Source organism: Leucoraja erinacea, chromosome 33 (assembly GCF_028641065.1).
Source record: "Leucoraja erinacea ecotype New England chromosome 33, Leri_hhj_1, whole genome shotgun sequence".
In the NCBI taxonomy this organism is placed as follows: Eukaryota; Metazoa; Chordata; class Chondrichthyes; order Rajiformes; family Rajidae; genus Leucoraja; species Leucoraja erinaceus.
Genome location: NC_073409.1, coordinates 10,645,663 through 10,662,967, shown reverse-complemented (window position 1 = coordinate 10,662,967; position 17,305 = coordinate 10,645,663). Strand labels below are relative to the sequence as shown.

The 17,305-nt window shown below is 38.4% G+C and overlaps 1 protein-coding gene across 1 annotated transcript in view; it reads left to right on the top strand.

Moving 5' to 3' along the window:
* Window positions 1-933: 933 nt before the first annotated feature.
* The window catches only part of LOC129712661 (protein unc-13 homolog C-like), a 221,118-nt gene continuing 204,746 nt past the window's right edge, over window positions 934-17,305 (top strand). Inside the window, exons 1-2 of the mRNA XM_055661267.1 lie at window positions 934-6,202; window positions 13,906-17,239. Coding sequence (XP_055517242.1) covers window positions 14,161-17,239 — 3,079 coding nt within the window. The 5' untranslated portion in view covers window positions 934-6,202; window positions 13,906-14,160. The remainder of the gene's footprint in view (window positions 6,203-13,905; window positions 17,240-17,305) is intronic.

Genomic DNA, 17,305 nt, shown 5'->3' with positions numbered 1-17,305 from the left:
GGGTCTATAGTGTAGGATAATGCCACGGCTGAAAAAGTGGAGGAGATGAAATAAATTGACATGGCAATGCGCCTGTCTCAATAAGCTAAAATGTGTGGAAGATCAAGAACCAAATGTGGTTCATTGCTTTGTATCTGAGATTTAGAATCAGAAACCATCAGCCTGTTATAAGGATACAAGGGTGAGAAACACCATGCAATATTAGATAGTTGAAAAGAGAAATGGGCTCAGAGGAATATTAATCTTCAACTATCAGTCTAAAGGGAAGTATGGATCAGTCATAGGATAAACTATTTTTCCTGTGTCTGGAGTTGATTGGCATGAACATTATTATCGTTCAGATCAGACGTTTGAGGTTCTTTAGTAAATCATGCTTTTTATTCAATTCCTTTTCCACTTCTAAAATAATATACAAGTTTCTCATTATGATATTCATATTGACAATGTGATTGAAATGTTTCAGTTAAAATACATATTTAATTGTATGCAATTATGGAATATGATATTTTGATCTGGCAGTGGATAGGGGGAATAGCCTTTGTTCTGGTTTCAGATCAGCTTTTTCTTCCTTGGATATTTTGGTTCAAGACGTCTAAATCTAACAAGTGTGTACAAAAGAAATGGCTTGCTGAGAATCTTATCAATGTTGCTTTCCCTGAGTTGCTCCTGCCTTGGATAATCCAGCTCCATGCTTCCTTGAATTCTTCTGTCAGAAGTGAAGTGCTTGTAAAGAATGTGTTTCAGGATAATGTGGAATGCCCTTTGATTTTGAAGATCAGATGCAGTGAGGAATTCTATGTGCACTGTTTCTTATTTGGTACTGAAAAAACAGCAAGGGAGGAAAGGGCAAACGATTATGGATTACTTTACACATGCTTCTACCTGCCTGGGCATGAAACATAGAATTGGTGAAACTCTCCTAACTGGTTATTTTCATCATCAAACCATCCAGAGGTGCTGCTCTTTTGCCTCCACCTCTCTCGCTGCTCCGCCTACTGGCTATCTCCTCTTTACACTCTCAGTCCTGAGGCATGGTTTTGACCTGAAGCATTGGCTGCCCGTTTGCCTTCACTATCCTGCCTGACCTGCTGTGTTTTTACAGCTGCATGTTTTTTGCTTCATATCTCGGCACCCGCAGTCTCTTGTATTTCTATTTTCATCCAGAGATACAGCCTGTCTAGGGTGAGAACCATCTTCAAAATGTACTGCAGAAACTTACCAACCCTTTTGCAACTATGCTACGCAAACCTCCCACATCATGATGTTCATGGGAAGAAAAGGCTAATGTATCCTGATTTACAAGTAAATTGCTATTTGAATAGATCCATTTACTGGAATCATCTGTTCAACAGCATTGTGGCACCATTTTTGCCTTAAAAAAAGGGAGATTCAGGGAGGTTTCTACCCAGCACCCTCTCAAGGGCAATTAGAAATGAGCAATAAAATAATCTCAGTTATGGAAATGGCTTGATAGGCAGATGGGCATAAGTGACAAAGGTTAGAGATGAAAATAATACAGAAGGATGTCAGATTAGGAACGAAGAGGAGGAGTGAAATGTTAAGCCAGAGGGAAGATATGAGTGGAAGGGGATGGAGGGTAGAGGAAAGAAGATGGATAAAAGTGAAATGTGGATTTGGGGATGGTTCATTTGGAGAAAGAGGGAAGGAGAAGGGTGACTGGGGGCATGGGACATGGGAAAAATATGTGTGAGTCTTTATTTTTGAGACATAGGAGACGGAAGGGTGTGCTTACAGAGGTGTATAAAATCATGATGGGCATATATAGGGTAAACACACAATTTTCTCTGATCTAGGGAGTCAAGAACTAGAGGACATATGTTTAAGGTGATAGAGGAAAGATTTAATAGGAACCTGAAGGGGAACATTTTCCCCACAGGGGGTAGTATGTATATGGACTGTGCTGCCAGAGAAATAGTTGAAGGAATTTACAATAACAATATTTAAAAGTCATCGGTATATGGATATGAATGGTTTAGAGGGATATGGTTCAAGAACAGGCAGATGGGGTAGTGTAAATTTGCATCTTGGTCGGCATGAAGGAGTTAGTCTGAAGGGCCTGTTCCTGTACTGTATGGTTCTCGGTAGTATTCCCATGTAGTTTTATACTAAATCCAAACCTTTGCTACATGCGCTGTTCGGATCAAATTCTTCGTTTTACTCAAATTCCTTCATCAGAACATTAATGATGCACAGGAGGAGCTTTACTCAGCTTGTGTCTGTTGTGGTGGCTTTGTGACCAACTGCCAGCATTCCCAAATATATGTACAGCAGTCAGGTGAGACTTTTGCGTCATTAACCTGTAATTTAGCATGATCATAATGTGATCTACATTTGGAATTTGGCTGGTAAACATTAATTCGTGTTGTATTGTTTTCACTTAAGAGATGCTTTTTGGTCGTGTTCAATACACTAGAATACAGGTGTATGTTCACTTGAACACATGCCAGTGAAATCAAGGCCTTTGATCCATTATATTTTAGGTTAGTCATTTAGAGTAAGGTCTTAATAACCCAAGCTCCAAATAGGTTAAAATGGTTCCAAATTCCTTTTATTTAAATTAGTTTGAAAACATGGATCACTATACACCTATTTTCATGTGGGATTTGGTGTCACTGGAAAGGTTTACAATTGTCACTCATCCCTAAATGCCTCAGACAAGGTGTTGGTGAATCATCTATTTTCACCATTGCAGTCCATGCGAAAGTGCAAAAATCTGTGTTGATATTTATAGTATTGAAGGGTCAATAATTGAAATAAAATGAAAAATAGATATTTATTAACACGTGACAAAGGGAAAAATAACATAACAGAGAAATGTAGGAAAAGATTATAAACAGTACACAGTGTGCAATGAATAAAAATATGCAAGAAAATATTTGTCACTGAGGTAGTTGCTCATTTCAGGCAGGCATAAAAAGCCGAGGTACCAAAATGAGGAAACAGAACAATTCCGCACTGAGATTGTTGCTGGTATTGTTTTGAGCAGTTCTAATTTTCTTCATCTTTATCAGTGTTTGACTGATTGTGCTCCTCACCTTGATAAGCAATAAAACCATTATGAAGAGAAGCTGGAACCAGTCTGCAGTCTTCTTGGTAAATCCAACTAAATAGCTTTTTTTTCTTTTTATGGTTGTCCTAGAAATGACGGTGTGCGATTTTGTTACTCAATTACTATGTACTCATTGTATAACATTCAAAATCCAGAACATGCAAAAGCCAGATATTTTGTAGTCCACAGAGAAGCTTATGTTAGAGTTGGCATTACCTCTTGGATTTGGGCTGTGATTATTTAGACAAAGTGCTTATTTTTCACCTTCAGTAATTGATGAGATTTATTCTGAGAGCAGACGTCAAGTTACACCTAAACAGATGTTATGTTGTTTTAGTTTGATAAATATCATCTAATAGTCTATTAACGTGTCCATGTGAGTAAAATAAATGTTTAAGTACACGTGCAGGAAGCATGACCAGGTAATGACTCTTATGGGAGAGCTGACTGTAGTCAATTAGAAGCTCAGTTTAACGTACTTAGTAATAGAAGTAATATAGCATTACAATATACCTGCTAATTTGGTACCTCAGCGGGATGTGTCTTCATTATTTTGGTTGAAGTCCATGGAATCTGATGTATTAACTTGTAACTAGCAGCTATAGTTCTTTCTATTGCAATCCAGAACATTTTAAGAGAGCCATACTTGTCTTGGAGCAAACAACTTCAAGGCAACTGAAGATTCATATCAATGGGCATAATGGAAGTCAATGGACATAAGAACAGATGGAAAAGTGAATTTGAGGTAAGCAATCAGCTCAAATTCTGGAATGGTGAAACAGGTTCAATGGTCTGCATGGCCAACACTTATATTTCTTGTGTTTGTGCAAGAGGTGTAGCCTAAGCAGTACCAAGGACACAGGGGAATGGATAGTATTGGCTAATCCAACACTAAACCTGAGCCTGCACCCAATCTCCCTGGAATGGGATAAATACGAAATTGTAATTCTTCACATCCCATAAAACACAACACACTTTACACTCAATGTTGTACTCTTGAAATGTTTCCAATGCTGAAATATATGCAAAATTAATTGCATTTGAGCATGGCCAGATTCCACAGATTGCAATAAGATAAATAATCTTTTTGTTGACCGTTGATTGTTGGTCAAGGTAAGTCGCTTGTTCTTTGAAAAAAGCCTTGGTTTAATTTGGTATCAAAAGACTGATTCTCCTTTGACGATTTCAACCCAGTTTCTGCAGCTCAGAAGAAGCTTTAACCAGCAACCTTCTGATTCGGATATGAGAATATTGCCACTGATGCTATAGTAGAATGGGAATTCCATGCATGCAGGCTGTGATTTCTCATTTGGAGATTTCTAAATGTAGTGAGGGCTTTCTTTATGTGGCTGGTTGACAAAAAGGAAGGTGGGGTATATGAAAAGAATCCTCTGCAGGGTCTTCTGGGTCCCAACGGTATTTTTCAAACATAGAATTACTTGTTTAGAATGGATAAATTATAGTTGTTTTTGATTTATAGAATCAATTCAAAGGAAGCAATTTTTGAAATGATGTTCCCCAGGTGTATCTGATGTCAAAAATTTAATAAAGCAAGTGTACTTCAAATTTCTTTATTGATTAACAACTTTCTGATATGGACAGTATGTGATTCTCAATACAGCCACAAAAAAAAACTACTGTAGATCATAGAATATTCCATTCCTCAAGAAGTAATGGGACAGTTGACATTGAGGTGAATGCTCTTATGACTGACATTTTTTCAAAATGGCATATTTTAAATTGCTGAGGTTATATCATGACCCAAAGAGTTAAATCTGGAAATTAGGTTTGTAATTAAGAAGTTTTTGTCATCACCAGTTTTGCTTAAAATTGCTTGTTTTCTTGTCACATCATATTAAAAGTATACATGGTAAAACTTCCATTGTTAGAAGATGGATTTTACTGATATTTGCGAAGCAAAATTCTTGATGATTCTTTGGCCACATTCCATGTTGAAACTTTATGGAAGTATACATTTCTCAAAGAAATAATGCATTGGATACTCATTTAAAAAACCCACTAATCTTGTGAACCTAATTATTATATAGTTATGTTCAAATGATTATGCGTAAATGGCTATTTCATTGTACATTTTCATTAATTCTTGTTGAATGGCTAATATCATTGGGGAAAAAATGAAACTATAATCTACTGTCAATTGATAACTTTAAATGTTTGTCTTTGGTGATTAATTAATACAGATACACTGGGAATAGAGTAGTTTTCAATTTAAGTGTTCTGATATTAAAGTAAAAAAAAAATTAAATTATTCAAACATTCATCCAATCCCTAAACTAAATGATAATTATCATAAACATTAGCCCATTATGGAAAATGGTTATGTAGTTGTCACAATAGGTCACGTTGAGCTGATAAATGAAAGGTCAGGTACAGCACAACCCTGACAAACAGATTTCCTTACCGAGCCTGAGGAGAGCTTCACACTGTTATCAGTATTGCAGCTAGCAATGCATCTGCTGTCGGCTGTGGGTCTCCTACAGCATTGCATGTGTAAAATCTGTGTGCGGGGTTTGTTTTTTCTTCTGTGGTGAGCTCATTTCACACCATCTCTAAGCAGGAAGACACGTTACTATAGGAGAGAAAGACTGCTGGCCGTACAATTCAGAATGTGGGCAGAAGAGTGCAAAGCAGTGGCACAAAGCAGGCTGCTATGTGAAGTTAAAGCTGATGCACGCGATGATAGGATTGTCAGTCCGTAGTGATTGTTGAAAGCTGTACCAATTCAATAGTTATCAGGGGCACTGACTTAATCCCATGCTAATGCTTCATCAAAGCAGCATGAAAGGAAGAGAAAAGGATTGTACTTCAGGTGATGCTTTGGAACAGTATCTATGTAGCAAGTTGTAAAGAATGCAGTTAAGAATGCTGCTTAGGGAAACCACTGGAATTTAGAGAAACAGATAACAGTGCAGGGCACCAGTCTGCCTGATTGCACTTGAGTTGAAGCACTGTGGATCGGCTGTGCTGTCTCCTGTAGCATTTCCCCTTTTGATTAAGCATGGGAGATCAAATGTGTGGTTTTTGCTCTGTGTTTCTGCACTGAAGGAAAATTCTCATGTGTCCCTTTGTTTGATGGGTAGTTTCTTTAATTGCAAATCTGGAAAAATACAGGTATGTTCTTGCCAATTTATTATGTCTCTGAAATGTGTAAGATATTTAATTTTGTATTTATTTTTTATAATTCATCTTAAATGCTTTAATTAATTTCCCTGACACTCAAGTTAATTCTATTATAGCTATTGTTTTGTCTTTTTGTTCCGCTTAAATCAACTGTTATGCAGAAATCATGGATTAATAATGTAAGTAAATCCAATTTGATACCTCAGTCTGTAAATTCCATGTATATTACAGTTTCACTGCCTGGGGTTTAAGAATGTAGTTCAATGCGTAGCTGAAGAATCTATTATTTCTTTAGTGCAACCATGTTGTTACATTTTTGCTGTGTAATACAGCAATTTTAAGTCATTTCACAAATAGGAATACAAATGTTTTACTCCATCTGTTTTGTACATCCCCGTATCCTGATTAATCTTTCAGCATGAACAGCTTGCAAAATTGCCACACAACCTGTATAAAATATATACATGTTTTTTCTTTCAGTAGTGCTATCAAGATAGCCAGCAATTGTTTTCACAGTTACTACCTGTTCTTTCAAATTGGTTCTGAAGGCTTCTTGGTTTTATATCTGAAATAATTTTAATTATCATTAACTCTGTCATTCTCAAGCAGTTCATTAAATGAGGTTTAACCAATGCAGTGTAAGCTTCACAGAGGAAATTGAATCATAACCCTTGTGACAACCTCAAATCTTTAGGCTAAATAATATATGCACTTCATATTTAAATATCCTGCTATGGAGTTTAGGAACTAAAACCAGAGTTTACATTTAGACTGTTAAATGTTGATTGCATGTGAAATAGTAAGATAATCTAACTTTTAACAAAATGCTAAATCTATCACATTACATCATTTCACAGGCACTTTTATCTGCTGATCTCAGAGGCTTCCCTCACTTCAGAGACGTTCCATTGTTTAAAGAGGCATTGTCAACTCAGTAAAGAAGTTTTCAGGCAGACACATGCTACTGTCAGACACAGAAAGGTGGAGTAACTCAGTGGGTCAGGCAGCATCTCTAGATAAATGGAATAGGTGACGTTTCGGGTCCAGACCGTCCTTCATACTTGAAATGTCACCTACTCCTTTATTGCTTCCATTGGGATAATGGCCACATATGAAGGAAGCATGGCAAAATGGCTCTTATTCAACCCTTTTAATGGCATTTAGTATATCCCATATGAATAAGAGAGAACTGAGAAAAGACACGATATAAATTAATACATTGGAACACTTGAATTTCAGTGGACCTTGAGATCCTAGCATTGATGCTGTGAATTGCACTGGTCTACTGCGTGTACCTAAAACAAAAACAGAAAATTTTGGAAATACAGCAGGTCCAGCTGAATCTGTGGGAAGAGAAGAAAAGCCAATTCTTCAGATCAGAGGTCCTGACTTGGGAAGGTGACAAAAAAACTCGCTTAGCTGCAGCAAGGGTGAACGAGGTGGATGTCTCTAAAAGCATAATTATTTACAGTAGATCCCCATGTACACAACAGTTTTGCCATTCCAGAGACATTGCCCACTCTCTCATCCTGTAGCCCAAATTGATTCTTTAGTCTCCAGTTCTGACACAGTCTCCGACCTGAAACTTTGACTGTGTTTCTCCTCCCACAGATACGGCCTGACCTGCTGAGTGTTTCCTGCATTTTACATTTTTGTTTTTAATTTACAGCATCTCCATTGAAATTATTTTTTTCATATATTGTGTTAGCCTGTTGCTTTACTTATGCTATGACATCCTGCCATGCTAATGTGCCTCAGAAGAGACAGTTTTTCCAGCTGTAATTTGATAAAGGCAATAATATGGTTGATGATTAAAGTAGGATTTGTTTTTATAAATTACATTACTTGCTAAAATTGTACAGAGCTGGTAACAAATAACATGCACATTTTCAATGGATAATAATAATTAAAAAATTGATAATAATGAAATAATTGGGGCATTGGTGTAGAAGTAGAGCTGCTGCCTCACAGCGCCAGAGACGCAGGTGCGTTCTTGACTACGAGTTCTTGTCTGTGCGGAGTTTGTACTTTCTCACCATGACCTGCATGGGTTTTCTCCCCGAGATTGGTTTCCTCCCACATTCCAAAGACGTACAGGTTTAGGTTAATTGGCTTGGTGTAATTGTAAGATTGTCCCTCGTGTGTGTAGGGTAGTGCTGATGTGTGGGGATCGCAGGTCGGTGCGGACTCAGTGCACCTAAGGGCCTGTTTCCGCGCTGTATAATTAAACTAAACTATACTAAACTAAATAATCAGTTTTTAACTAAACTATGCATGGGATTGAAAGTAAGAATCTTGGGCCATATCTTATAATCAGCACATGAAGATAAAAAAATCTGTAGATGCGAGAAATCTGAAATAAAAACGAAATGTGCTGGAAGATCTCGGCAGATTAGGATGTATCCTGGAAAGATAAACAGTTATTGTTTCAGATCTGGGATCCTTCATCAGAATGGCATAGCGCTTATAACTCATTTTTGTAATTATAAAGTTTAAATTTCCTTAGTGCCAGAAACGTTTATCGCTGGACCTTAAACAAGATTACATTGAGGCAGGTAAATCAAATGACAGCTTCATAACACAGAAGAAGTTTGTTTTTCATTTATATGCATTTATGTGTTTAACTCAATGATGGATTATGGCTTTCAACATCAGCCAAATCTTAGCACATACTAGTTTTGCTATAATATACTTTATAAAGTAGTTTAAATTCATTATATACAAAAACTGTCACAGTTGGTACAGTTTAGTTATTGCAATGGAGGTTATTTTTTTTGTATGCAGCTTTTATAGTGCATTAAAGTAATTGTAAAATGGAATTTACTTATCATAAAAGCAGTTTAATCGAATTGGGACTTTTGTTCAAGGCTCCACAGGTATTTTTAAGAAAGGCTGCAATTATTTAAAAAGTGCACGATATAGACATTTTTATATTAAGACAGTTTTTTTCTTTTGCAATTGTTTCCTGATTTTATTAAGAACAATGTGAACTGTCCAGTGTTGAAAGTTCTTTAAAAAAGTTTCAACTTTAATGGAATTACCTGATATCCAACCTTGAGTTATGTTCCTGGCTTTAGCCTATGCCTGCCTCATCAGTAAGACGCAGCACTATGCAGTAGAAGAATCTGTCGATACTGATTCTGTAGCAAAGATGCAGTCTTTAGCATTGGCTGATCATACAGCAGAATAAACTGCCTTCAAAGAATTCTCCAATTTAGGTATAACTGGCTTCTCGCTGAAGAAATCAGCATTGTTTTGGAAGTTAGAAGTGAGGGGCGTTTTCCTTATGGGTTTAATATAAGCATTTAACGGCACATGACCAATTGAATATTAACATCACAATAACAAATGCAATCATAGAAACATAGAAACATAGAAAATAGGTGCAGGAGTAGGCCATTCGGCCCTTCGAGCCTGCATCGCCATTCAATATGATCATGGAGGATCATCCAACTCAGTATCCTGTTCCTGCCTTCTCTCCATACCCCCTGATCCCTTTAGCCACAAGGGCCACATCTAACTCCCTCTTAAATATAGCCAATGAACTGGCCTCAACTACCTTCTGCGGCAGAGAATTCCAGAGATTCACCACTCTCTGTGTGAAAAAAGATTTCCTCATCTCGGTCCTAAAAGATTTCCCCCTTATCCTTAAACTATGACCCCTTGTTCTGGACTTCCCCAACATCGGGAACAATCTTCCTGCATCTAGCCTGTCCAACCCCTTAAGAATTTTGTAAGTTTCTATAAGATCCCCCCTCAATCTTCTAAATTCTAGCGAGTACAAACCGAGTCTATCCAGTCTTTCTTCATATGAAAGTCCTGACATCCCAGGAATCAGTCTGGTGAACCTTCTCTGTACTCCCTCTATGGCAAGAATGTCTTTCCTCAGATTAGGAGACCAAAACTGTACGCAATACTCCAGGTGCGGTCTCACCAAGACCCTGTACAACTGCAGTAGAACCTCCCTGCTCCTATACTCAAATCCTTTTGCTATGAATGCTAACATATCATTCGCCATCTTCACTGCCTGCTGCACCTGCATGCCTACTTTTAATGACTGGTGTACCATGACACCCAGGTCTCATTGCATCTCCATTTTCAACATGTCGATTGCACCAGGATCAAACAATTGACACATTTCCTAAACATAAGCATCTGACATTCATGTACCTGCACTCAATTGTCAATTGAACAGCTTACTGAAGTGCTACATTTATACAATAAAATCAGCCTATTAGCCTCATTTCCCCCGAATACAATTGCAAATAATGTCATATTCAAGCTCGCACTTTCAATGAAGGAAAATTATTTGTTATCTGTCTTCCAGTTGTTGCTGGTGTTATTATTCACTGTTATAATTAAAGCGCCAATGAACAGGTTCTATCTGTAATGGTTCATGAAGAGGAGCTGAATTATTTGCTAAAGTTGTGAATATTGAGCTTTTGGTTGTGAATTAACAATGGGTGGAGACTACTAGCTCGTCTGTCAAGGCTTTCTGAGGATTCACAATTAATTGTCATTACCATATCTACATTGAATATTTGACATAATTTGAACGGTTTTATAAAGCTAGTGGTAATATTTTGTTAAATATATTGCCACATTTTGCCAAATTCTAAATGTTAATAGGATTTCTGATAAAATACTATTATCAGATGAACACGCTATGCTTTATTTTAAGGGAAGCCATTCTCTTAATTTATCACAGTAAGAGATTCTAGGAACACTTTTTTACTTTTAGTATCAGTCAGTTTACCCTTCCAGTGTAGTGTCTAGCATTAAGAACTGAGGTCATTTAGTTATCGGTGGTGAACATGGTCTCATCTGGAAGTCTAATGTTTGGGTTTATTGGCCAAAACCTGTAACTCAAAGTTATTTATCAGCCACTAATATTCTTTCAGGAAGAATTTAAATCCCCAAAATTCAGATTGAGTGATCGAAAAAAGAAAAAATTAAATAAAATGGATTTCTATATTTTTTGTGGGGATTGTGTCTAGAAATGAGTCGCTGGTCAGTAGTGACTTAAGTGGAATGAAATTCAGAGGCAGAGAGCAACATGCTGATGTTAAAATGAGTTGTTTTTTACGTCACTGACTGGAGTTAAATAACTAGACAATCATGTTAAAAATAAATGTTGACATAAATGAGATAGGAGAAGTGACAATTACAAAATACACTTAATTAAATTATGGAATGTTTAGTTTTGCAATTTAAAATGTTCACCTTTATCATCTTGAACTTGATCATCAAATTGCCTTTTTACTGGGACATTACTGTCATTCAGACAAGGTTTGAATGAAATTTAATTCCTACAAGTCATGACATTACAAAAAAACCAAGACACGCACTTAACACAATTTACACAAACATCCATCACAGTGAACCTCCAACACCTCGTCATTGTGATGGAAGACAAAAGTCTTATCTCTTCCCTTTGTTCTTCTCCCGTGGTCCAGCAGTCCAACTGCAGCATCAAGGCGACTGGGGCTCACGATGTTAAAGCCCCCGGCAGGCGATGGTAAGTCCCGCGGTCGTTTAAGCCGCGCTGGGTGCTGTTAGGCCCCGCTCCGAGTCATTTAAACCCTGCGATTCTGGCTGGAGAAGTTGCCGTTGCAGGAGCTCTGAAAAGCACTCTCCCACCAGGGACAGTGAGCTCCTGATGTTCCTGTCCACCGGGCCTGTGGCCGGAGCCTCCGAAGCTCCGGTCGGGTTGCAGCCGCGCGCCACCACAGCTCTCCCCGCTCCGAAGTCGGCCAGCTCCGCGATGGCGAGTCCGCAGGCTCTGTGACTGGAGCCCTCAGGTTGGTTCTGGTTGGAGGCCGCCGCTGGCTCCAGGATGTTAGGCCCAATGACACTGGAGACCCGACAGGGAGAAAAACGGGTCCCCGTACAGGGAAGAGATTAAATGGTTTTCCCCACCCCACCCCCCCCCCCCCCCCCCACATATACACAGCTAAAAAATAATAAAAATTAGAACCAAAAACATACATCTAACGAGTCAAAAATTTAAAAAAAGACAGACTTACTGCAGTCAAGCCGCTACCGTTAGGCGCCGCCACTTCGCAAGAGTGAAAGAGGAAAACATTGAATTTCCATATGACTGAATACATGGCAATAACTCCACCAGCCAAAACATATTTATAATTTCCCTTCCCCCCCACTCCCACATTGCTGTGATTGTTCGAAACAGGATGCTGAATGACATACTTTTGTTAATAAATCATCACTTTTAAGGCTGACCATAACTTGAATATACTTTCAATCAAATTCAACTCTTTGACATTATATAATCAATATACAATCAATATCACTCATTAAAATGAAAATTATCTTGCATGATGAAGTACGAAAAATATACTCTTCATGCTGACATGAAATATTGACGCTCACTTAAACATAAAATGCAGAAACATACAGTTTCTCCAAATCATTGTTCATTGCATGGTTTGATTTTAATGAAAAGGAACCTTAACTAAATATTGGAGGCTTGCTGTGAATTGGATGAAATCCACAATATTTCTTCCAGTTTAGTAATTTGCTTGCCTGACTAATGCTGGAGGAATCCATATAAGCATTGCAGCATCCAGTGTGGTGCAGTGTGCAACTGGCTGGCAGTTTTATTTTATTTTTATTCACACCTCCAAGAACCTCCAAGTGCAAGGCCTGCTTGGATGTGCTTTAAAGTGGACCTGCATGAGCTGGTCCCACGCAGTTGAATTTTGCACAGCAAAACCATCTACAGTTGACTCCTTTGTCTATCTCTTCTAAGGTTTCCCAGTTCCTGGACAGGTGTTCAATGCTTAATCTGACCTCGCTCCTAACCTTATCTCTCCACCTCTCTACACGCCAGGCCCAATTCCAAACCCCCAAGCATGTTATTCATGCAAAACTCCAGGTTCAGCCCTGACAAGGCCTTGTGTTATGGTGTTGGGCATTAAGGGAAGGGCTTGGCACACACCACCTTGGACTACTAAATTTCCTCGTGCTATTGCCTGCAAACAAAACTATCATTGATTTGCTGTGCAATTGACTACCTGTGATCTCTGAACAGGTACCACGCCATAGAAACTTAAAGCATTTTACTGATTTTATTTTTGAGGAGAATATTGTTGTAACATTTTATGTAAGACTACAGTAATGGAGCGATCAGAGGAAATGCCCCATGTGTTGAAAATATGTAATTCTAAGTTAAAATACACAACTAAAATAATAAAAAACGCTGAATCGCCTTTTGTGTTATGATATAATTTGCAAGTAGCAATGGGAGTAAATAATTATTTTTGAATTTCATGTGAGAACTTAACATAATGAATTCCTAATTTCTGCAACAGTATTCTTACATTCAATGAGCCACAATGTTGGCAATAGTTTTAGTAAGTGCAGCCTGTGCATTTGATCTTATGTGGCAAAGGTGGGGAAGATCAATGAATGAAATACCAGTCTGTTCACAGATGATTTCCTAACGTAGAGAAAATTATTTTTTTGTACAAATTATATTTCACTTATTTCTGCAAGCTTTTGGAGTTTGTTATTGCAAGATATAGCTTGAAAAATTATTTTGTCAATCATATATATATTTATGTATTTGGCTTGTAATACATTGATGGTTTGCTGACATGATATATTGATGCTCACTTTAACAAAACAATTGATCACATGTAGTTCAATTCTAATGTCTTCTTTTTTTGTAACAGAGGCAGACATGGGATATCCAGCTGGTTCAGTGCTATTGCCCATCCCGCAGGACTTATAGATGCAAAAGCATTATGACTTATTTCTGGCAGTTATCTGCTTAAATATTTTATATCCTATAAATATCATCTACTTGCTGGGATATACGACATATGCTGTTCATGCCACGTGCAAAAATGTTATATGCAAATGTGTAATTCGCTTGATCAAAGTTCCACGGAACTGACTGGAATCGATAATACCTGTTGCCCCTCCCTATGGTTGCTTCCCTTTTGAAGAATCTGCTCCAAGCTTACATTGCAAAGTTTTACAAAGGAATGTTTGCTAGGAAACAAGCAAACACAACAAGAAAAAGGGAGAGTAATAGTGACCACAAATTACTAAGGCACTCGGAAGCAAATCAGGCTCAAAATCAAAAATTTTCCACAAATTTGAAGACCACTGTCAAACGATTAGCAAAATGCCAATCTGCTCGTAATTTGTCCGTGGATGAAGAGCAAGGAAGGGCAGAGTATTCGCTTTCTCCCACATTGAGTTACAGGGTGGCCATAGCTAATGGACTGGAAAGAAAACTAAATTCTACCAGTAATGATAAACAGGGTCCAGTGGTCTGGTCAGTTGGTAGTGCTGCCTCTGAATCATTGAATGAAGTCAGTATTTCTCAGAAGGTGAAGGAGCAGAAGTCTCACACTATGCCAGTCAGAAGGAATAGGAAAAGTGTCAGTAGCCTTGCTGCGTCAGATGGAAGCGCGGATACGGATCGTACAATACTACGACTAGGTGCGTTACGTAAACTTCGCAAATGGAAGAAAAGTCAAGAGTGTATTTCCTCAGAGACAGAAATGAGTACTTGGAAAAAGTCTCTTGGTTTCAGGAGCAAATCTTTGGACAGAACTGGGCGCTTGCAGCAGAAGAGTGGACTAGAACCAACATTCAGTTCAACTGGCTGCATCAGTCAGACTCACGATGTAATGGAAATGATCTTTAAGGAACTTCAAGGAATAAGTCAAATAGAAACTGAGCTGTGTGAGCTGCGTGGGCATGTGAATGCTCTGAAACAGTCCATTGATGAAATTTCCACAAGTGTGGAAGTGGTGCAAACCGAAATTGAGCAGTTACGCTCTGGATTTGTACAGTCCAGAAGAGAAACCAGAGATATCCATGACTATATTAGACAAATTAACTATCAAGGAAACTGTGTAAACCTAAGATTTATTAATGTACCAGAAGATGTGCACGAGAATACTGAAAATATAATTTATGCAATTATAGAAGACAAGTTAGGGCTTATGGATGCACGACAAACTGTTCAGATTGAACTTGCCCATAGACTGGGGCAGAGGCGAGACTGTGTCAGTGCTAAGCCCCGCCCTATTCTTGTGTATTTTGACAATCCACAGAATAGAGATTTAATTCTCAAAAAATGTTATAAATTGAAAGGTTCTGGCATTGGAATTTCCACAGAGATCATTCATGAGCCAAATGACAGAAAGGAATTTTCACTTCCACCAAAATCTCAGACCTATGAAAGTATGAATATGAAGTTAACGACGGCTGAAGAGGAGCCGAGAGGCAGTGAGTGGGCATCATCAGCATCCAGTGACAAAGACCTGGAGGAAGCCCTTCACAGCCATAGTTTTGAAGTTAGTTCAAAAGCAGTTTTTGAGAAAGTACTCCTCTCTTCAAAATTAGGTGCAGAATCTCACAATGTTGTTAACGTTGACAGAACTGTTGTTTGTAGCTCATATTCAAATTCAACGCAGTTATGTACTGCTGACAATTTTCATTCACCTCCACTTGAAGACGCCCAGAAACAGACAGAGCCTTACTACAATGAGCTCTCACCCACGTGGCTGCAGAGTGATTGCTGCACAACTAAGCTCAGTCACTCAGAGTCTGATTTTTCGAAGCTCTGTCAGTCAGTATCATACTCTGAAGATTTTTCAGACAATCAGTTCTTTCTCAGAGCAGATGGTGCCTCGGTTGTTTCATCTTCAGAAAAGGATATTTGGTTAAGAGGTAAAGAAGAAGGAGCATCCTCTTGGATTAATACCAGTAATCAACCATATGACTATGAAGACCAACATTACATGCGACAAACAGAAGCGGAAAAGACAGAAACTGCTGATAGTGGCATGAGCAATGGGTTAATATGTGCATCTGGTGAGAGAAGCCATTACAGTGATTCTCAGTTGTCCTTGCAATGTGACCTCTCACCATGGAAAGAATGGCAGCATCTGGAACAAGGCACAGACTCTGGTCTAGGCACTTCACAGCATGTCTTTGCTTCTGAAGTAAATAGCCCATCAGAGCAAAATGTCTTGAGCTACACAACAGATTTTGATGAAAATTACCAGGCTGCTGGCCAAGACTACGAGGAGGAAATATATGAGGCAGCATTTGAAACTTCTGAATGTATTGATTTTGATGGGGAACCTCAAAATCAGTGGGAAAATGCATATAACCCCTATCATGACTCGTATTCTACTGATTATTATCAGTATCAAAACAGATCTCCACTAAGATGTCACAGTCAGAGTGAGCTACCTAATGACAATGACCCAGCAGAGACACCTGCTAAATCCTGGCATAGTCACTTGAGTATTGATCTCTCAGATACTGGATTCAGTTTTCAGAAATTTGGATCATCACTTCAACGTGCTAAATCTGCCTTGGAAGTTGTTTGGAATAAAATGGACTCTAGAAGTACCCAGAGTTTGAGTGAAGAAGAGGTGAGAGGCAATTTTATGGATCGTTTGAGGACCTTTTCTCAATCTACAGCAGGCGAATCAAGCACTACTCTTGATTCTGATGTTTATTATGAGCCTTACTATTATAGAGCTGAGGAAGATGAGTCCAGTGAACAAGCAGGAGAACATGGAATGGATTATGTTGAGGTGATGGAGGAAGTTCTTGCAAAACTGGAAAATAAGACATTTCATAAAGAAAGTAATGAACAGACATTATCACCGGAGCCTTTGGAAGGGTTTACTGTCCCAGATGTAGCTGAAGACAGTGAAGAGGGCTCTTATGATGTCGGCAGTCTTAATGAAGAAAAAGAGCTTATAGCTGAAATCTTAGAAGAGGCAGAAGAGCCTATAGATGAAATCTTAGAAGAGGCAGAAGAGCCTATAGCTGAAATCTTAGAAAAGGCAGAAGAGCCTATAGCTGAAATCTTAGAAGAGGCAGAAAATGATGCTGTTCCAGAAAAATGTTCAGAAAGTCAAGAAAATCAGACTGCTCCAGAGGAACCTCCTCCTGAAGCTGCAAAGAAAGTTAGAATAAAACCTACCTTCAGGCAAGCTGCTTTCAAAGCGTATAGACAACAAGTGGCAGGTACGAACAACATATCTATAGAAATAATGTTCGGGTAATGTTTGCTAAACAATATGAGGAAATATA